Below are 21,469 nucleotides of genomic sequence, written 5' to 3'. Positions count from 1 at the left end.
CTTCGCCTCCGTTTGCCACCTCTCTTAATCCCCATCTATAAAAATGTCTGTTGAGATGTTTTACTCATTTACACCATTGGCTCCAGTTGACCTTACCTGGCAATTTATTTTACATGTTAATCTTTCAGATGAGATGTAGGACAGAGGCCCTGACTGCTGTGGAGCTAATACTCCTACTCTACGTCAAAAGTGCAGTGGCACCTTTGACCACCATCAGCAGTCAGGAGTTCAGTTTTAGGTCTAATGAAGGTCTAATGTTCATTAGACCCCACAGGTCTAATGTGAAAGTCAGAAGCTCCAGCAGCATAGTGCCCCTAATGCTAGAATGTGTTCATGAACGGAGAGGTTGCCACCTGCTATGTCACAGAAAGCAAGTCTCTCTCCATCCCCTTCTTCCCTTAAATGGTCTTTGTAGTTTGCTAAATTCTTCATTTGGAGGATTGTACAGATTGCTGCCTTAAGCCTTCTTTGATCCAACTAGAACTTTAGCCATGCACCTGAGTGCATCCATCAAAGCCTTGCTTTACCTAATCTCCTCTAAGCAGTGGCACCCCCTTATATTCTGAATTATTGGTTCCTGCCTCCCTTATATCACTACAGTCATCAGCCACTCCATCTTCCCTGTACCCTTTTATACTCAAAAGGCTTACAGTCACCCATTTCTGGAAAATAAACAAACAAGCAAGACAAAACCCTTTCCTTGAGGATCAAACCAGTGCTACAGGTAATACTTTTGCTAATTGCTTATTTCTCAGCATGTGATAGATTTTATTCTCTCTGACCATGCAACAGGAGAGACTCATGTGCATTTCCATATCCAGCAGGGTCCACACCATGACACAAATACTGAGCCTGCTGCGCAGGCAAAATCCAGCTATGTAGAGTCCAGACTACAAGAACAGGTATGCTGTAAAATTGTAAACAGTGATTCCCATTTAAAGTCCCTGAGGCTTTCTTTTCTCTCAGGACAATACACTGTTCCTTGCAAAATAAAGTGGCTATCATTATACATCGTGTTGGAGAAACATGATATTTTACTTTATAAAATTATTGGGGGGTGAAGAGCATTACATCAGGGTTTTGTTTTTTTTTTTTAAAGAAAAAATATTTCTACCTCCTCAGAACACTGTTATTTTAACTTTGAATTGAAAAACAATTTTAATAATATTTTAGACCATGTCAGCTGCATCCTTTCTCAAATCTTCTGTTCCTAGTCATTAATATGTGTTTAAAGGCCAAGATTATATATAGAGGATAGGGTTCATAATTCAACTTAACTGGCCCTTAACTATAGCAAGCACAACTATAACAAACATATGGATTACATTACCCAAATGAGATCCATGACTTAAAGAGCATGAATACATTCAGGAGAAGCCAATCTGTTTTCAAAATGGAGGCAAAATTAGGAAGAAGTGAAATAAAGCAATGAGACTGGCGTGACATACTCAGCTTTTACCTGTTTTAGGATTTATCTTGCTCTTCTTAAATTTCTGTTTCAACTAATTTTCTACGGTGTTATTGGAAATCCTTTTTATTGCCTTAGTATTTCAATATACATATGTAGCTAAGCACTCTACCTAATCACAGCTGTAGCTGGGGAATGAAATGTGTTCCACATATTTTAAGGCTGCCCTGCATCATGTGTGCATACTTACAGAGTGATTATTTTGGCACTGTTTTGGAAATGGAGTGTAAGAAGAGGGTAACAATTTATTCTGAAGACTGGAGTTTTCTATGGATGACTGGGAGGCAGCTAGGTTAGGTTAGGTGTTTAGGGTATGTGTTCCCTGCACAGTTAATCTGGGTGATTGGCACCCAGGTTAGCCTACCCCAGGGTGAGAGTCCCCAAAGCAAAGCCCCACCCGTGTTACTGCATCCTCACTGTTTCTACATTTGCTCAGGTGTATCTGGCAGCATATCCCATGGTTCTTTGTGCTGAGACTTTCTAGGATTCTTTCCTAGTCAGTTGTGTCAATTGTGGGAGAACTTTGACCTTCAGGGGGAATTGTGGGAAGGGTGTTGGAGGACTATCGGTACTTGAGTGAGCTAGCCAGCATTCTCACTGCAAAGTAAATGGGTTCCAACCCAAGTGAAAGTGGAGCTCAGGTTCTAATCCACCCCACAGCTGTGTAAACTAGCCTGGGCTTAACCTCTGACCTGGTCTGGAGATCCTTTTTTCTGTGTAGATGGGTAGGGGAGTGTGGGCTAATGTAAAGGTCTCCTGGCGTGGGCAGGGCCAGTGGCCCTCCCTTGCTCTCAATCTCCGAGGGAGGCCACACCTCCCAGTGCCTGCACCCTGTGGGGAGTTCTAACAAAAAGGGGGAACAGTCTCCATCCCTTAGTAGGGCGAGCACACAGTTCAAGGCCCTGGCCCTCAGGCAGGACGGACAAAGCAAACAGGAACAGGCTCTGGCCTTCAGTAGGCAATCACCCCTAGGTCTGGGTAGAAAGCGGGGACAGGGATGCAGGCCCACCCAACTCCACTGCGTCCCAGACAAGGGCCCTGGTAATGACAGGTTGTCCCATCACTGGGTCAGCAGGGCTCCAGCCGAAACGCGCTGACTCGGCTACACGCCATAATGCAACCGGACGGATGTCTGGCTCCCCTAGGCTTCTTCCTTTTCTTAGAGTACCTGGTCCCTCGAGCTGCTCCCCGTTTCCTCAGGATACTCTGCCCGAGGGAAGTTCCCGAATCCTTCGGCCTCATCGCTCGACAGCAGGTCTGGGAACTCTTCGTAGCAATCCGCAGAGGGCAGCTCCTCTAGGTCACAGGGTCCTTGGGTCTCCTCTGCCTTGCAGGGGGCTGGCAGCTCGGGTAGCTCCTCCTGGTCACTAGATCCAGGGGTCTCCTCCGGCTCGCTGGGTTCAGGTAGTTCCAGCAGGTCCTCAGGGCCCCAGGCAGTGGGCAGCTCCGGTAGCCTCTCCTTCGGGTAACGATCTGGTCCAGGCCCTGGCACCAAGGGAGAGACATCTTTCTCCCTCGGCCACTTTCCCCTTACTAAGAGGGAAGGCCTGCCTTTTATACTTCCTGCCCCCTTTCTACTTCCAGTCAGGTGGGGTTGTACTCCCGGGCTCCACCCCCCAGAAGGGGTTTGGCTCTCCCTCACCGTCAATCTCCGAGGGAGGCCGTGCCTCCCGGCTATAGCTAAAACCTAGGAAGATCCCAGTTTAACTGTGCAGTTAAGATACACTCATAGAACAGTGGTTCTCAAACTGGGGGGCACAACGCCTCAGGGGGTCGTGTTGCCCAGTTCTGGGAGGCGCGAGCTGCTGGCCAGGTGGAGGGCACATGGAAGTTTCCGACAGCAAATGTCCTCAGCTGTGGAGGCCTCTTATGCTGTGTCGCTATGAATCGCCCGTACCTAAACGACGCATACAATAGGTGAGGAGCTTATTCTGCCAGCGTGTGAAGATGCTGCGTCACTTATGCTTAGCAATGATACTGCCAAAAAGCTTAATATTCTTTCCACGTTGAATGATACTGTGAAACGCAGAATAAATATGTGAGATGTCTGAAGATATCAAAAAACAAGTTGTGCACGAAATTAAACATTTTGCTGTCAGCATGTTCAGCCTGCAACTTGATGAAATTACTGATGTTACTAACTGGGCACAATGGATAGCGTTCGTATGGCATGTTAATGCTGGGGATGTTAAGGATGAGTTCTGTGAACAACCTGAAACAACCACAACTGCACAGGCCGTTTTCAATAACATGAATGCCTTTTTTGAAAGCAATGGCATTGAGTGGAAAAATCTTTGTGGTATCTGTACCAACAGTGCCCCAGCTCTGATGGGTGCACAGTCTGGCTTTCAGCAGAAGGTAAAGTGCGAGTCACCTAATGTGATTGTTCCTCATTGTGGAATCCATCGTCAAGACCTAGCTGCAAAGACATTGCCAATGTGCCTGAATGCTGTGATGGATGTTGTTATACAAGCAGTCAACTACATTGAAGTGTATGCTCTGAATAGTTGTCTCTTTCGAGAGCTCTGCAGCGAAACAGGTGGTGAATATGAAGTTCTGCTTTTCCACACTCAAGTCCACTGGCTTTCTAGAGGACATGCATTAAAGCATGTTTTTGTACTTTGTGAAGAGATGGCAGAGTTTTTCCTGCGAAAGGACAAACGAGCTGAACAAAAAGTTCAGTGACAAGAAATGGCTTCTCTGCTTGGCATACCTAGTTGATATCTTTGATAACCTTAATTACCTCAGTTTGTCACTCCAGGGAAAACGTTCAACATTAATAGACACGAATAATAAAATCAGAGCTTTCCAGATGAAGTTGGATCTGTGGGGCAGGAAGCTGGACACAGACAGATATGGCATGTTTCTGACACTTCCCTCATTCAGCGAGGAGGAGGGAGTCAACATTGATAGTGCTCTCTGGTCAGCTATCAGTGAACATCTGAGAGTCCATCATGAAGAGTTCTCGCACTACTTATAACTTATGCATATAACAATAATTCGATAAAAATGTGTTTTAGTCTTAATTTAAAAGCAGTGACAAAAGGTAAATTCATGTTAAGCAATAGTGTTTAAATTTGGCATTGAACATAGTGTTAAATATAAAAAAAGGTTTTTTAGTTTCTAAGGGGGAGGTCGCACTCAGAGGCTTGCTCTGTGAAAGGGGTCGCTAACACAAAAAGTTTGAGAACCACTGTCCTAGAATGAAATTAAGGGGTTTGCTGGACTCTGGGTGCTGGTGCGTATCAGCAAGTTAAGATGGGACAGAAGTTTAGCAATTATATGTTAATTGGGCAGAAGGTCCTGTCTGAGAACAACCAATAGCAATGTAGAAATGGAGCTCTAACTTTGGTCCTGTACTTTTGTAGTTTTCAGAAATTGTTTTAGTTTTTTCGTTAGACTTCACTCTTCCCGCCACTACTTCCTAGGCAGTCAACCTCACTATGTTATTGAAATAACACAGTTATTCATAGCACCAAACAATTCTAGTTGTGTCACAAATTCATTACCCCATGCCCACATCTGACCCATCACATCATTTATTGACTTATAATGCATTTTAGCTAAATGGTGGGTTAAAAGGATTAGGCCATTGGGTGGTTATAGCACACTTAATAAAATGCATGGCTAACACAGGTGTCCTCAGCCCTGATCCCGCTTTCCAGGTAAAGTACCCTGTTTTCCGTTAAATAGAACCCATCCTGACTGGATTAAGGCACAGGCACCATAGGCCTATGGTTAGGTCCCCTGCTCCAGGAGTCTTGTGATTACATCTGAATGTCAGTTCTCATTTTTTTTAAAAAAAGGTAAGTTGCTAGATTTCTTAGTTGTGAAGAAAATTTTGAAATTGTATGGGATATGCCCCCCCAAAATGTAACTGATGCAGAGACGTCTGCCTCAGTCTGCAGACAGCTTGAAACAATAGCTCTGAGTGATGTAAACTGCCCCATGCGTCAAAATGGGCTGTGGACGCCAAGGCTTGTGGCTCTGGGTGCCTATGCCATTGCCAACCCAGCAGAGGACTCTGGATGCAGCAGAAGGAGAAGAATGCAACAGGCCCTGCCCACCGACCAAAGCAGACACACCCTGGTTATGGGGGTAAATACCAGCAGTTGGGAAGGGGCTACTGCCACTCCTACCTCTTTGGCGGGAGAGGGGGCCCATCTTGCTTCTCCTAGGATGTAGAAAGGATCCTCATACCCCTGTCCCTGCCGGGGAAGGAGGGTTCTGTTATTGTCACTTCAAATGGGAGGGGTGTGGCTGGGCACAGAGCCATGGGGGCAGAGCTCTGGAGGTGTGTGCCAGAACTATTGGTTAGGACACTGAATTGCCTTAAACTGGCCCTGTTCCTCAGGCCCTCTTTTCAGACTGAAGGAGTTGGGAATGTTGTCTTCAGGTGAGCTAGTTCTTAGGGAAATAGCAGTTAGACTTGTTTCTCAGGACTGTCCCTTGTAGCCCCGTAGATAAAACTGGGGCTGTGCATGCATCCTTGTCATCAGTCTATAGGACTTTAGGATTTGGTTGATTAACCATGCATTTACTACTTCTTGACATTCCCTGAGGAATTGTTGTAACCGAGTCCTATGTGATCTTATATGTTGACACAGTCTGCAATGAGTCCAATCTTTATCTGTACCACTTCACAAAATGGACCCGGTTCAATATAATTTTCACCTGAATATTTCCTTATTCTATTAAATTAATCTCAGCATTCCTGTGGTAACTGCAATAAATAAATTTGCCTTTCATCAATGCTTAGATACAGTTGTGTAGGGTGATATCCAGGCAATAAGCTATTGTTTATGGTCTCTTTATCCAGTGTACAATCCATATCTCCGAGTTCCTGTGGAAGCCAATTTGAATTAATTTTTCCTGTAAGATTTTGTAAAACACAGTATCAAATGCTGTACTAAAATCCAAATGTATTACATCAGCTGCATTCCCTTCATCCACTAATATTGTGTTTCTGTATTTTTTTAATGGCAATCCAGGTTTGCCCAAGCCTCTGTGAAAGGTTGCTGGAAAGACTTTTTGTAGAAGTAAATATACACATAGACTATTCTTTTGGTTTTGCTAACACATTCTTTTGAAGTATTTTCCATCTACAGATCAAGTGTGTTTCCTTCTGTTATTGGGTATATGTAATTCCACTGCTATCTTGTATAATAATATCCAGTGGCGTTTTTTGTACATACTCAGCCTGTAGTGTTTTCTTAGATTTAGGAATAAATAGGTTTTGCAATTTTCCCTTCTTCTTGTGTCTACAGTGGATAACTTGAAGGATCAGTAATTAAGGAAGGATGGAATCAGTCTAACTGGATTCTCCAGTTCATACTGCTCTAAATTCTTAGGGATTGGAACTGTCTTTTTGTTCTGTGTTTGTACAGTGCCAAGTACAAATGGTGTCCTGATCCATGACTGGGATTCCTAGGCGCTACAGTAATACAAAGAGTTAATAATAATAAAAGATGAGGGAGACAATCTGTCCGGTGCATACAAACAAAATAGATGTTATTTAGTGGCAGCGGAAATCCATGCTAATGAATAATGATGGAGCTGAAATTATTAGGGCTGAAATTAAGAAAATGTCAGGGCTGAAATTATTATTCAGCTAAGCAAAATAGTTGGTTTGTAACAATATATATTTACAACTGAAATAGACTGTGAACACGCATGAATGAGGTTCTGTTTGAACTGAACTGAGCACATGTATCCAAAGCTTAGATAAGGCCCATATTCTTTTATGTAAAACAAAATAATACCTTATTACAATTGGCTTTTGGGTCTACAGGAGCTGGCCACAACAGCTGCATAGCATGGAGGATTTATTAGCACATTGATGTTAATAGGAATTATCAATGTACACTGAAGAGAAAATAGGTTTTCAGGGTTTTGTCCTGAAATAGTTTTATAGCTAAGTATGTATGCATCATATATCACACTTAAATTAACACTCTTTACTTAAATTACACTATGCTGGTATCTTCCACTGTATAAATCGCTATACATCTCAAGTCTTGCATGTACTATGTGAGGGGAGAATTGGAAAATGGGGGGCAACTATATATTTGGGCAGAAAACCAGATTATTCTTAGCCTCCTCCCCTGAAGTCTGGTTTAAAAGATTGTTGGTTTTGTAAATTGATGCTGATTCTTCTGTAATTTATTTTTGGAAACTTGATTACTATTCTCATGTCTGTTGTGACGATTTCGGCAAATGTTGATAAAAACTATACGCACACACGCATGAGCAAGTTCTTCTAAAATAAACAGAATCGTTAAGAAGCCATTAACATCAGAGCAAAAGTATCACTGGTGAACTGCAGAGCCTTAAAAGATTAAAATCTAGAGCCTCTAATAGGGTATTCTGGTATGTAGCCTGAGGGATAGATTGTGCAACCCTTATAAATGCTTGGTAGCCCTTATTCACTTTGGTAAATGCTCAGTGAGGTTAATTTGATTATTATATCATTAAGTGCTCACCTAAGTCAGGGTTATGCAATCTAGCCTTGAAAGTATAAATTATTGTTATTTTCCAGCTGCATCTAAGAGCCTGATCCAAAGCCCCTGGAAGTCAATGTGAGTCTTTCTATTACTTTCAGTGGGTATAGAATCCGGTCTGAAAGGCCAATCAGAATTGGGGCCCCATTGCAGCAGGGACTGTACAACATAGATAACTCACTATCTATCTTAGGTAATTTTTAAAAGCAAAATAGATTTAAAAATGTTCTCTCTAATTTTACGACTGAGATCAGGATGCCATGTATCAGTTGGAACTGCTCAAGATATCACAAACCCTAAATCAGTGCAGATCTTTTCTCAGTAGCTGTAATAACATCAGCTGTTGTAGGGCAAATATGGAACCATGAACACAAGGCTTGTCAGAACAGTCAGTGGAGAAAAAAACGATTTTCAGATATTTCATTTGAATACTGAGACATTATTTTTACAACTGTTAGAATGTTTAGATCTAAAAATGTAATCTGGTACTGGATCATTCCTTTCACACTGTTCCTTTTTTAAATGTTGACGATGATACATACTGTCTAAGCCCTCAGTTCAAGAAAGCATCCCCGTTCACAGGCTTCAGTACTTCCTTGAATCAGGGCCTAAATAATTATTAACCAACTATCCAAATACCATTGAAATCAATAAGAATTTTTTCTGCTGAATTTAATGGTTTTTGGAATTGGGCCCTTCATGTGCAGCTAAATAAGAAAATCAAGAAAATTAATTTCATTTTAATAGTACCAGAATTAAAAACAGAGCTGCCAACAGGATAATTTCAGTGAAGGTCCCTGGAATATGGAATTTTCTCCCACCACCTCTTTTGTCTCATTTAGCCCAAGTCTGCTGACCTTCAGGGCTAATGGCATGACCTATCTGCTTGCACAGTCATTCAGAGAAAGTAAAGGTATAGAGTGAATGGGACAGAGTTTGTTGATTGCTTTCTATTATTCTATTGTGGCACCGTTTTTGTTAAAACATTAGGTTAATTGGACTGCTTTCTTATATTGAATCTTGCTGACATTTGTGCATGTTATTTTAGGTGCTGGCAGGACATCTAGAGCTCTAGATAAGTACCTATTTGTTTTAGAAATCAAAAGGAAATAATGTACTGAGGTTATGGCAACCTAGTAACTTGCATATAGAGTGGTAGAAGTAGAGCCAATCTTTTCTCACATTATTAAGTCACAGTAAACCTTTTATTAGCCTGTATATACAAATGTTCTATAAGAAAAAAGTAATTGTTTTATAAAGGATTGATATAGTCCATTCTACGTGCTGCGGATTAACATGTGATGATAATTAATGTGTTAGATTCCAAAGAAGTCTGTGACTGTACTAAAATTATAAATCATCTGTAGTATGAACTATTCTGCCATCTGTCCCTTTGAATACAATACAAGTGGATTATCCTCCTCTGTCAGGGAAAATTATATCTTAAATCCAGGATAGCCAGACCAAAAAAAAAAAAAAAAAAAAGATTTAAAAATGGTAGTGACCGGCACATTTAATATATTATTTTGGGGTTCAGTGATGGATGCATTGAAACCTTTTCTAAAGCAGTTCCCATAGGGAGGCAAATAATTAAAATATTTTTTCATAATTTTTGTATTTTGCTGCAAAATTTTTAAAAAATGAGAATCATATGCCTGTGTCTCTAACAGAGCACACATGCCCCCTTCCAGTTTACATTAATCTGGTTCTGTGAAAGTGGAATATTCAAGCAGATTGTTAATGTTTCATCTGGGTCCTATTCATTGCTTGCGATTGGGTTGAACATTGTGGCAAGTTGGGTATATTTACTGCCTTTCCCCCAAACCTTATCACCAGCTTTCAGATAGCTTTAAAAAAAGTGCTTATCAACATTTCAGAATTGCACAGTGCTGAGAAAGCAGTCAGCACTCTAAGATCTTGGCAGCTTGTTGCATTTGCATCCCTGTAGGTTTTCTTTCTGCCTTATCACTTACAGTTTTTGTAACAAGCTGTAAAAAGAATTGACAGTTCAATGTGGTATATACCAGGCTCACAGAAACTGAAGGGAGAAAGCTTGGTTTTCTTGGAAATAGCCTTTAAGCAGAAATATTGGTTTGAAACACAAATATACGAACATTTAGAAAGGAAAAAAAAAACGTCTCTCAAAATTTATAGGTGACAGAAGGGTATAATTAGTACCCTAAAGAGTGTAAAGCACGTTTCATAGACCACCTCGCCTGACAGATAAGCTCTTCTGCACTCCTTTCTTTGCAAGTTAAAGAAGTGGCACTATAGTTGATTAGTGTGGGGTGACCCTGTGAATACTCTTGCACATCTGGGTAACTTTTTTTCATATGAATAGTCCTGTTGACTTCAGTTGAGGCTACTCACATGTGTGAAGTTACTTGTGTGCATAAGTGTTGGCAAGATCAGGCCCTGCATATGTATTTCTCTCCCGCAGAAATGTTTCAATATAACTGATATATGAAGTATGTTATCTATGTTGCTTTGGAAGGTTAGTCATGAACTTCTTTCTAGCAAAGTGGGGGTGGAATATGTGTATAATCCCGCTTTGCTTGAGGAGTGAGGACCGGAAATGAAAAACAAAAATTAAATGTAAAATAATATAATTTTTGCATTTATCTAAATCTGTCATGCGAGGACTTCAAAGCACTCAACAATTAAGCAAGTCGTGCAACACCCCAGGAGATAGATGTTGTCACTGCTAACAATGGAGAGATTATGGCTGACTGGCCAAGGGTCATACTATGAGGTAGTGAGTGTCTGAATAAAAACCAAAGGCCCTGACACTGTCCTCTTCTTTATCCATCAGGGAAAATGTCATATTGGCTGCTGAGCTACAAGTTTGATCACTCAATAGGAGATTGAGATCTGAGCCTTATTAGTACCTTCCTCTGGAATGGAAGCTTCTTAGTCAGTTTTAAACTGCTGCTTGGAGGATAAGAGTATTCCCAGAAAGTATGAATTATGATGGGCAGCTTAGGAACATAGGAGGAATATCGCTTTGGAATATGAACTGCTGTACATTGGTCTGGGTAAGCAGTGAGACTTTTGAAGAATTTTGAAATAGAGAGTATGGTGCTGTTAGTCTTTTGTTTAGTCCTTTATTGCTCTTTCCCAAAATAATAGAGTCTTAGGCCTGGCATGCACACAGGTTTTGTATCACTATAACTGTGTCAGTTAGGGGTGTGAGTTTTTTTTTAAACCAAAATACTTATAGTGGTGCAACCCCTTGTGTGGACACAGCTTTATACATATAAAGATGTCTTACACCAGTATAGCTTATTTCGCTTCCTGTATGGGAATACTTATCCTGAGCCCCAACATTGCTTCCAAACCCCAGTGCTCTTGCATGGTGGTGTGAGGCTGAGTCTTTGCCTTGTTGAAGGGAATTTCTAGGATGATGATTGTGACATTTGACTGAGCCATTAAATCCAGGATTTTTTAAGGTGGGGTGGGCAGAAAAATAAATAACCCCTGTTTTAATTTTCATCCTAGACTGATACATTTAAGGACTTTTCCTTGGAAGTGCTTTGACTGTTGCAATTATTTTCTGTTTGGAACTAGATTAGGGCAGGAAGGAGGTAGATCTATACGCATCTTTATATCACTCTGACTGCATCCACACTCAGAAAATTGCAGTGCTTTAATTATACCAGTGTAGTTAAAGTGCTGGTACTTTCATCTGTAGAAAAGGACTTACATTCCTTTTTAAGTTGTAAAGTGGTGCTTACATGCTGAAGACTTTCAGACTCCACAGGAGAAGTCTGAAGTCTTTAACAGCAAGGAAGACTTCCTCATACCCCATAGTGTTGTAAAATCACATGGGAAGCAAGCAACATGTTGCTCAACTAGTAAACGAAGGAGGTAGAGTGCCCAGGTATTCATTAATGAGCATGGTAAAAGAGCTAGAATGGAATAGAATAGGCGGAGTGTACCTCAAATTGCTCATGAGTTATCACCTTCTCCCCATGCTTCATAGCAACTGCTCAGAGTGACTTTGTGACATACTCTGAAGCAACTTGCGTTCAGCCCACAGCAAGAGAGAGAGGTGCTGGTATTCAGGGCCCAAAGGTGAAGGGAGGTGAAATGAACAGGGGGGAAAATCCAAGAAAAATCCCTCACCAAAAGAAAAAACCCGCTATTATAAACGCCACACTGTTTTTGAAATAACTAGACCAGATCATTCCCATGGAGATACCAGTAGCTGCTTCTTGTAGAGTATCTTCTGCATTCTTTCACTGGGGAGATAGGGACTGCTAATTCCATGGGTCTAGCTCCCAAATCCCATGAATCTCCTGAGATCCACTGTGTCTCTGGTGTTGCCCAGGCCCTCTTGACTATTATCTACTCTCAGGAGCTTCCTCAAAGGGGAAGCCCCCAGCAGAGGCAGCTCATGAAAAAGTAACACAACCTTTGGCTGTCTGACTATTCCTTTAAAATCTGGGTGGGACCAGGGCAGGGGAATGCTTTTGCCAGTGTAGCTTATACACTCGAACAAGATACGCTATATTGGTAAAACAACTTTATTACTGGTATAACTGCTGCTGCGCTAGGGCTTTTGCTGGCATAGCTATGTTGCTTAGAGGGCTGATTTTCTTCATACACCTAACTTAGCTATATTAGGAAACCTTTTAGGTATAGACCAAGCTTCAGAAAGATAAGAAATGGAGATCTCTTTTTATATGAGGAAATGGAAAGTTCAAAAGAGTTCAAACGCATTGTCTCCAGCATAGCCTGTTGTCTGCCTGCCTTGTGAACGAATTCAGAACCACCAGACCGGTCACATGTCAGCAAATATATATGCACCTCTTTTATGCACTGTGTTCTGAGAAACACCATAATGACCTGTTCTACATGCCACTAGGTGGCACTTTAAGGACATGACAACTGGTGGTTGTATTCATTTTACATGAGCTCCAGTACCAGAACTGATTCCTTTCTTTTATAAAATGTGTGTATGTATTTAACCATCTGACCTCTCTAGTTAGCCATGCCCAATTATATTGTGAGACCCACATTCCACAGCTGGGTATGGTCCTCATGATCACAAATGAATAGGCAGGGCGGTACCAACACCGATAGCTCTTGACACCAGCAAAGAGTATAATAGAAATGTAGTCCAGCAATCACTGAAGCTGTTATTCTAATGGCTGCCCCATGCCCATGGCACTCAAATAGCCAGTAAACATAAAAAATGTGTCATCAGATACTTCGATGTCAGACTGCAGGGAATTCTGAACTCTTATCCTCTAGCATTGGCATCAGCACTTGGTTCAATATATGCCTCTGATAGTGCCCAAAACTTGTACTTGTTTCTTTCCTTTTAAAAACTTTATTCTAAATAACATTCTCCTGCTGTGAGACCTTTCTGTTTGGATCAATTTATCTGTAGGTTGCGATGTTCAAAAGGGCTCAAAAGTGGCCTAACTCTGCTCCCAGGAATGTCAATGAGAGTTTTACCATTGACTTTAATGAGAGCTGAGCATTTTGAAAACCCCAAACAGTGTGAGTGTGAGTTTGTATATGAAGGCAGTCAGTGGTAGGGGGAAGAGGAGAGTAAAGCACTATAGTGCACCTCAAGTGTGATCCTTTTTTGCATCTGGCCAAAATCTAATCAGTAGGCAGAGCCAAAGGGAGCTTTTCTGGTTATCTCTTCCTTCCACCCCAAACTACCTTCTTAGAATCATTTATTCAGTTTTTTTTCTGACTCTTTTCTCATTCAGTTAACGTGTGGTCCCCCTTCTGTACATTTCTTCTGAGCTAGAGGACATACCACATGGCTCCCTATGGAGCCGCGTCATCATTGGTTCTCTCTGTGAATTGACCCTATATCAAAGGAATGTGGGTGAAGATGGAGATTTTCATTCCCTTGGTGCCCAAATTCATTGCCCCCATGATGCATTTGAGCTCTGCTGTCCCAAGATCCTTCATTAGAATTTATATGACTGGAGTGCCTGCCCAATGTGCTCTTGCCAAGCCACTGTAGCCTGTGTTTTGAACCTCAATTTCTTCCAGATACATAAAAAATGGGTTTGGAAAGTAGGGAGTCTATTGTTTGTTTCACTGGATAATAGAGACATGTTGTATTACAAAAATTAAGTCCTTCATTTCAGTGATTCAACAAAGAGTGCCTTTTTCCTCTTTCATTCCTCTGTATGTCAAGAGCCTTCAGTTATGATCTCAGCCCACAATCCCTGGAAGGTTTGCTGAATCCAAATGTTAGTACCAAATATTAGCCCCCTGGCAAATTAGAGTAGTATCTTCTTTTAGCATCAGTATACAATACAAATGTAACATACTTAGAAGAGGAAAAGGAGGGGGAGAGAAATCTTGTCAACCATGACATTTTATTTTCTCTTCTGTCTTGAGGAATTTCATATGCATTTAAAAGAAGATCACAAATCCCTCTCCTAGCATTAGTTCTACCCCTTATAGTTGTAGAGTGCTAGCAAACCTGACAGAGCTTCCTCTCCCCTCCAGCTTCCCTAGTGCTCCTATTGTGAAAGGAAAGGAAGTGGTATGATAAAGTCCCTCTTTAACTACCTTATAATCTATATATAATTCTGAAATGGTTTGATGTATGGGTTGTGCTTAACCAGAGGCATTGAAGTATCTTTGACTGCTCTAGATTGTAGGGACTGTCATTGCTTTCAGAGGTCTCTCAGCAAGAGTCTGTCAGCAGTAGCAGAATAGGCTATTCCGTGCTTGGTAAATTATTGGTAAGAGACTTTTGGGGAAATCCTGGCCCCACTGAAGTTAATGGGAGTTTTGCCATTGACGTCTGTGGAGCCGGGATCTAACCCTTTAAATGTAATCTTACAGAAACAAACCATTTTGGAGAAGGGACCGTGCTGTAGTTCAGTAACTCTTCAGCCAGGATGGCAGGATGTCTCTTTTCCTTTGAGGCCACTGTCCATTTTGCTCCATAACTCAGCTGGCAGAAATTGTGAGGGAAGAGAATTTGGGGGAGGCATTCTTTGAGGTGCTAAGCACCCTCAGATCCCCTTGAAGAGGTGGGCCTTTGGTACTCTCCCCATAGAATCACATCTGAGGCATACAAGCTGTTCCCTCGCTCAGTGAACCTCAACACTGCTTCCAAACCCCAGTGCTCTTCCATGGTGGTGTGATGCTGAGTCTTTGTCCTGTTGAAGGAACTCCAAGGATGATGATTGCTACATTTGACTGAGCCATTAAATCCAGATTTTTTTGGGGCAAGGTGAGCAGAAAAATAATGAACCCCCTATTTTAAGTTTCATCCTAGACTGATACATTTATGGACTTTTCCTTGGAAGTGCTTTGACTGTTGCAATTATTTTCTATTTGGAACTGGATTAGGGCAGGAAAGAGGTAGATTTGTCTCCTTCTATACCTTGTGTATAAAATGACATGTCAATTTTTGCAGTAGTTCCTATTTTCTTGTTCTAGGCCTTAGCGCCCAAAGTCAGAGGCTCTCTTGTACTCCCCTACCAGTGAATATCATTTGATCTCAATATATGTTCATATAACTGTTTGTTCAGTTTTTCAACTGGAGTTTTCAGGATTCAGTGACAGTTTGCACCCCCGACCTTTGTAGCTATTGCTGTGGCTTTACTTTTATCATAATGGAAGGGTACTAAGTGCTATACTGTAGGAACTGAATCCTAGAAAATCCCTAGACTCCTGGGTAGCAAGTCATTTATGTTCAGTGAAGTTGCAGTTTCTAGCTTTTCACAAAAAGTTTTCTCTTGTTTTCTTATCACAATAAAGGGAGAAAATGGTTTAATTAAAAATGCACAAAAGATGTGTGTCTTTCACTGTGCTGTCACCATAACTTTTCTCCCTCAGAGTTAAATTGCTAAAGTAACTTTCCTTTTGTGTCTAATGTTTGCTTTCATTGTCTCTATTGTACATGACTGCTAGTCATTTTCTGGGTGTAGCGGTGACTGATTTGTTGTTACAGACCGAACAAGCATCTGAGATTGAATTACATTCTCAGATGAATAGAGTCCCATCACAGACAGAAGAAAGCAGCCCAACAAAAAAGGTAAGGCCAATATGTCCAGTGCCACTGTTGAATGATCTGCCTTTATCTTCTTGACTTCATCAACTAACCTTAGTTGTTTTAAATTTTAAAGCAATTAAACTACGGTTTAGGGTTACATTTTTACATGTTTACTTTTTTCTGGAGGTCAGGACACTAAGGGGAATTTGACTCATGTGACATCCACCATCAGCTCAGATAAATCATTAAGAAAGTTTTCAATCCACACGTCAGTACACATGCATTAAGAAAAACAACTTGCCATTTGTTTACAATTGACAGGCACACGTGGGCCTTTAAACAAGTGGGGAGAAGAGATCAATGTCTGGTCCTCATTTCCTTACAGCCCTTCCAACGTGAAACATTTTAAAAATCTGACATTAAGGATCCAAAATAAGTACACCAGTTTGTTAGAGCTCAGAATCTATTATATAATATGCATAGAATTGAAGGGCTTTGTTTAAAACATGAGTTACAGGTTTTATTTGCAGGCGTATAAAATAGATATTCTGTAACTAGAGCCTTGTATTTTCCAGGGATAAAACCTGGCCGCATTGACATTTTTGAGAGTTTTGCCGTTGACTTCAGTGGGGCCAGGATTTCACCCATGCTCTTTAAGGTTTCCCTGTGCCCATAGTGGCTTATTTATTCATTTAGAGTTATGAAACAACAAGAGACAGCTCTCTGAATACTCGAGGTGCTTCTGACAAATGCTGTTAATAGGAAACACCCCCAGTGTCTGTCTGCTAAATAACCAGGCAGCACAAAAACAAACCAGTCCCCAACTTCCCCTCTTCCCTTGGTGTCTTCCCCTAATCATAGTTCTTTCTTGGCAGCCGTCCTGAAAAGATGGGCTTTGCAGCGTGCCTGAAAGGTCAGCACATACTGGCTATTGCAGCCCAAGAAAGGGAGTGCACTCCAAAAGAACAGCTTGTGTCATTTTCCTTCAAGTACTTTTTGGGGTCAGACCCCGTTGTGCCCTTGCTTTTTAGCAGCACTCTGGCTGCCACCTCAATCCTTTCTAAGATCAGTAGCAGGGACAGTTATTGATTAAGAAGAGTTAGAGGCCTAAGATCTCCAATAATACTCCACCAGGTACTAATGCAGTGTAGACGTTAGGTGGTGTGTGTATGTAGTGCTGGTGTACTGCACAGTGCAGTTCCAGGTGCTGCCACAGAGGGGTGATCTTGATAGGGATGGAGCTGCTCTGCCCCTGAGAAATGGATGTGACGATGCAAGGGTGGAGGTGAGAATATGCATAGGTGGCCTGTAGGAGAGTTGGGGGAGTTTGGATGGTGTCTGGTAGGAGATGGAGCTGTTAAAACACCCCCACAGGGTGGTAAAGTGGGCTTTCTTCCAATTTCCTTTTGCCTCTCCCTGCCCAGTGATGTTTCTTCCCCAAATGAGCACTGTGACCTGCTGTATTTGGCTGGTAGCTCCTGTACCATGTGCTGAAGCTGCTCTGGCAATTCACTCACCAATATGACCTCCAGCCACCAGAGGCAACTGAGCAGAGAAGAAGCCAGAGAGAGCATAGCTACAGCCAGCCCTGCCCACTGTAGAGCCTACCACAAGTAGCTGGACTCCAGAATTCCCTGAAACTGGCAGTCTTAAATAGCCACTGGCCCCACCCACCCCAGCTTCCTGGCGTGTATCCCGAGGGCACAGGACAGCAGGAGATCTGCAGCAGTGGCCTGAAGATCCTCCTCCTCAGCATGGTGAAAGAGGAGGCAGGAGTATCTATCAAAGTTGTTCCTGCAGAACATCACCCCTTCTTTCCCCCCTGCAAGGCACAGCTTAGTGACATCAGGCGGGGGGGGGGGGAAGGAACAGGTGGGGAGAGTTTTGGATGGGAGTAGGGGGGGGCACCAGGGCAATGTGAGCCTCTGGGAACTGTAAGTTTGAGGAGGGCCCAGTGGTTATGGCATGTTTACATGTCAGTTTCAGGAACGATTTTGTTAACTTGTCATTAAGAAGTTTTTATAGCAGAGCATTCCATATAAAAAAGCTGACTTCTAGAGCATAAAATGTTTGTTTTGAAATGGCATAATCTCCTAAATGCAGGCACTTGTAACTGCTCTTCCATAATTTACCAAGGAATGAATCTCTTTAATTTTCTTCCTCCTCCTCCAATTTTTTATGGGGTTGGGCCTTCTCCCATGTGCATCTTCCTGACGCTTCACTCAGGTTCCCCCACATCCTCTCTCTACACATCCCTTCTTTTGAACTCCCTTTGGGTGTTGCTTTTTTAGTGAGGAAGTAAAGAATTTATTCGGTGGGGACTCTGGCTCCAAGAAATGTACTACAGTAACTAGGCACCAGTGACTACTGCTCAGAAGACAGCTTCCTTCCTCCTAAAACAACCAGCAGTGCTCATCTCTCTCCAAACCAACACAACAGTTGCCCCAAACCACATGCAAGTAGTTTTAGGGGAATGCAAAATTATTAGAAAAACATAATAGAATGATCAGTTAAAGAGAGACCCCTGAGACTCTTCCTCCTAATCCCTAGAAGGGGGAGAAGCTTTATTACAATTATGGGATGTTGTCTAGGTCATAGCCGAAAAGTCTATCTGACTCTCATCTTAAAAAGCTAGCTTTGTCGTCATTGTTTTACCCAGGTGTGTTTCTAACCAGACACTCACAACTTATCTGCCTGGCATCTTCTGGCAGGCTTGGTGTGTTTGTCTTGTGTTAACCAACACACTTCTTATAGACTAATTTCCAAACTCAATTTTCAGTTAGTACTGGTGGTATTGTCTCAGCCCAAAACAAACTACAGGGTAGTAGAACTGGTTTCAGGTCGGTTTGTGAAACTCAAATTTCTTTTATTCTCAGAAGGACTGATTTCCCCATCTTCCTCCTAAGTAAGAGTCTCTGTGTTTTCTGTTTGTCTGGATTTAGGAAGGTATCAGCCCCTCAAATAGCACTCTTGAAAATGGAGACTATTGATATCTGAGTATGGCTGTTTTTTGCCATACTAAGATAAACAAAGATTGTGTATTTCGCATTCCCCCATCTCTCACTCATCCAAGCACGTAGAAATCACATACAGGTTCCCTAGCTGTCTCATATGACATTTTCAGAGAGCTACGCAACCCTGCCAAGTGTGGGGCCACAAAGCACAATCTTACTCCAGATCTATAATCATACAATAGGTACACTCTTCTGCCACACTATTCAATGACATGGGAAACATAGATAGTCTTAAAATATTTTTAAAAAAAAACAAAACAAAGGGGAACCAGAGGACTGAGTATTTGAAATGAGATTTTGGGACTTTCACCTAAAGATTAGTTTCAACCTAAAGTGGTTGAAATCCAGTTCATGCCAGCAATAGTGGCTGACAGGTGTATTACCATTTGATGGCTGTTCAGCGACCTCTGAAATGAGCTCTTGGTCTCATTCCAGATCCTAGCAGCCTGGTGTCCACGTTCACAAAACCAACATCACAACTGGCAGCCTCATAGGAGGCCAGCGACTGAATAAGCATAGAGACTGAACTATCCTCTGCCTCTAGTGGTGATCCTGCCCTTTGTGCTGACGAGACAGCAGCTGGGGGAGCTTACATTGCAGTGACTCACACTGCAGTGACTTTCTGTATGTAAACTGGGGGGCTTTGGCCACTTATGCTATTAAGCCAGCAATTTACATGAGGGCCACATTCACTCCCTTTAATTAACAAACACACCAAGACCAAATGCCAGGGGACCCACCTCTATTGTGAAAACAAGCAGAACGGTGTGTAGTCTGAAAATGTCTCCTGTTTTTATCATGTGAAAAGCTGGTATGTAGATGTAAACTCTCTCATCCTAGGTGTACACTTTTTTAAAGCAGTGAGCAAATACATTAATTATATAATGTTTCACGTGATCATTTTAAGTGCGATATTCCACATATTTAAGGCAAGTGTTTTGTCATGCTGAGTTGTGTGCGCAACAGATCCTGGTTTTTGTTAGTTTGGTTTAAAAAAATGTGTTTTTTTTAAAGCAGTCATGGAACCATATGAGATTTTGAAATGTTAGCGACTCTGCCCTCTTATAATGCTAACTCTGTTCATGGCCTTAAATTACTTTTTACTGCAAAACATCCCCAAGAGCCCTCTCTGCTGACTCAGATTACATATTGCAGCCTTTTAGGTACTTCACTGGTACATTTAAAGGCATATTACTTCATTTAATTTATTTGTATTGTATTAATTGGTTCCTAAGACATAGAAAGGAAGGTAGTCTGGTCCAGTGAATACACCATTACACTGTATAATGACACCTTGGTTCTAGTCCTGGCTCTGCCACTGTCTTACTATGTAACCTTTGGCAAGTCACTTTACCATTTTGTGCCTCAGCTTCTTCCTTTATGAAATGAGGATGATAATACCACTTGCCTCTCTTTGTAAAGCACTTTGAGATATACAGATGAAATATGCTATGAAAGCTAAATTTTGTAATAATAAAATATTATTATAACAGCCTGATACTGTGGTGGTGGTGGTGGTAAAGTTTTGGGTTTTTTTCTTTACTGAGGGGGACAAAATAGAGGATACTTTTATTAAAATATTGAAAGCACATCTGGCATTTTTTATTAAAAATTAATGTCTTTTGTCTTTTCTACCTGCACCTGACCATGTCTTTTCATGTACTTTGCCATGACAAATCACTAGCCTTACGTGCACTCATTCTGCAGTGATGGTTTACATGGACCTCTTTGTAAACCAGTTTCCAAGCTGCCTCTAAAAGGGAAGGTATTTCTGGGAATAACGCCATAGGGTGGAGGAAGCCTGTCTTGTGGTTGGGGCATTGGCCTGGGACACAGGAGATCTGACTTCAATTCCTAGCTGTGCCGCCGCATTCCTATGTGACGTTGGGCAAGTCAGTCTCTCTGACACTGCACCTCGGCTGAATTGTGGGGTTGGTTTTGTGAGGATAAATTCATTAATGTTTGCAAGGCATTCAGATTCTATGGGGGTGAGATGAGGCCATATAGTAGGTAGATACTTCATAATCTATAACTGGCAACCAATCCTGGTCAATCCTGGGAAATTCCAGATGTCCTGTATTGTTGATCACAACTGCAGCATATGCAGGCAAAATATTTGTATTACAGAGAGCATAATTTTTAATTATTATAATTAATATATTCTTATATAATTATTATTATATTCTGGTAATGTCCAGAAGCCCGAGCTGGGGTTCTGGCTCCATTATGCTACATGTACATGAATCTACGTACGTACACCTATATGGACAGTCCCTGCCCTGAACAACATACAGTCCAAATTAAGATAAGACACAAGCAGTGTGTGCAAGACAATTAAAAGGAGGGAGGGCAAGACACTAACAAAAATAGACAACTGGCAAGTATAGAAAATTAAATTTAAAACGACAAAATAGGGTTTTAAAAAAGCAAATTATTACTGGATTTAGTTAAAACTGAAACAGCACAAAGCTTGTTATGAATTCTTAGGATATACTTCAGCAAT

The 21,469-nt window shown here is 41.6% G+C and overlaps 1 protein-coding gene across 5 annotated transcripts in view; it reads left to right on the top strand.

Moving 5' to 3' along the window:
- Positions 1 to 21,469, top strand: part of REPS2 (RALBP1 associated Eps domain containing 2) — a 138,805-nt gene that overhangs the window by 108,529 nt on the left and 8,807 nt on the right. For 2 of the 5 annotated variants that reach the window (XM_067566091.1, XM_067566089.1), the window contains exons 16-17: positions 822 to 902; positions 15,911 to 15,994. In XM_067566091.1, coding sequence (XP_067422192.1) covers positions 822 to 902; positions 15,911 to 15,994 — 165 coding nt within the window. The remainder of the gene's footprint in view (positions 1 to 821; positions 903 to 15,910; positions 15,995 to 21,469) is intronic. The other 3 variants (XM_067566094.1, XM_067566093.1, XM_067566092.1) reach the window with 2 other exon arrangements.

This window comes from Emydura macquarii, unplaced genomic scaffold, assembly GCF_026122565.2.
Source record: "Emydura macquarii macquarii isolate MOO-44397 ecotype Brisbane River unplaced genomic scaffold, CSIRO-AGI_Emac_v2 contig_2734, whole genome shotgun sequence".
In the NCBI taxonomy this organism is placed as follows: Eukaryota; Metazoa; Chordata; order Testudines; family Chelidae; genus Emydura; species Emydura macquarii.
The sequence above is the reverse complement of the archived record's forward strand: the minus strand, read 5'-3'. Positions and strand labels throughout refer to the sequence as shown.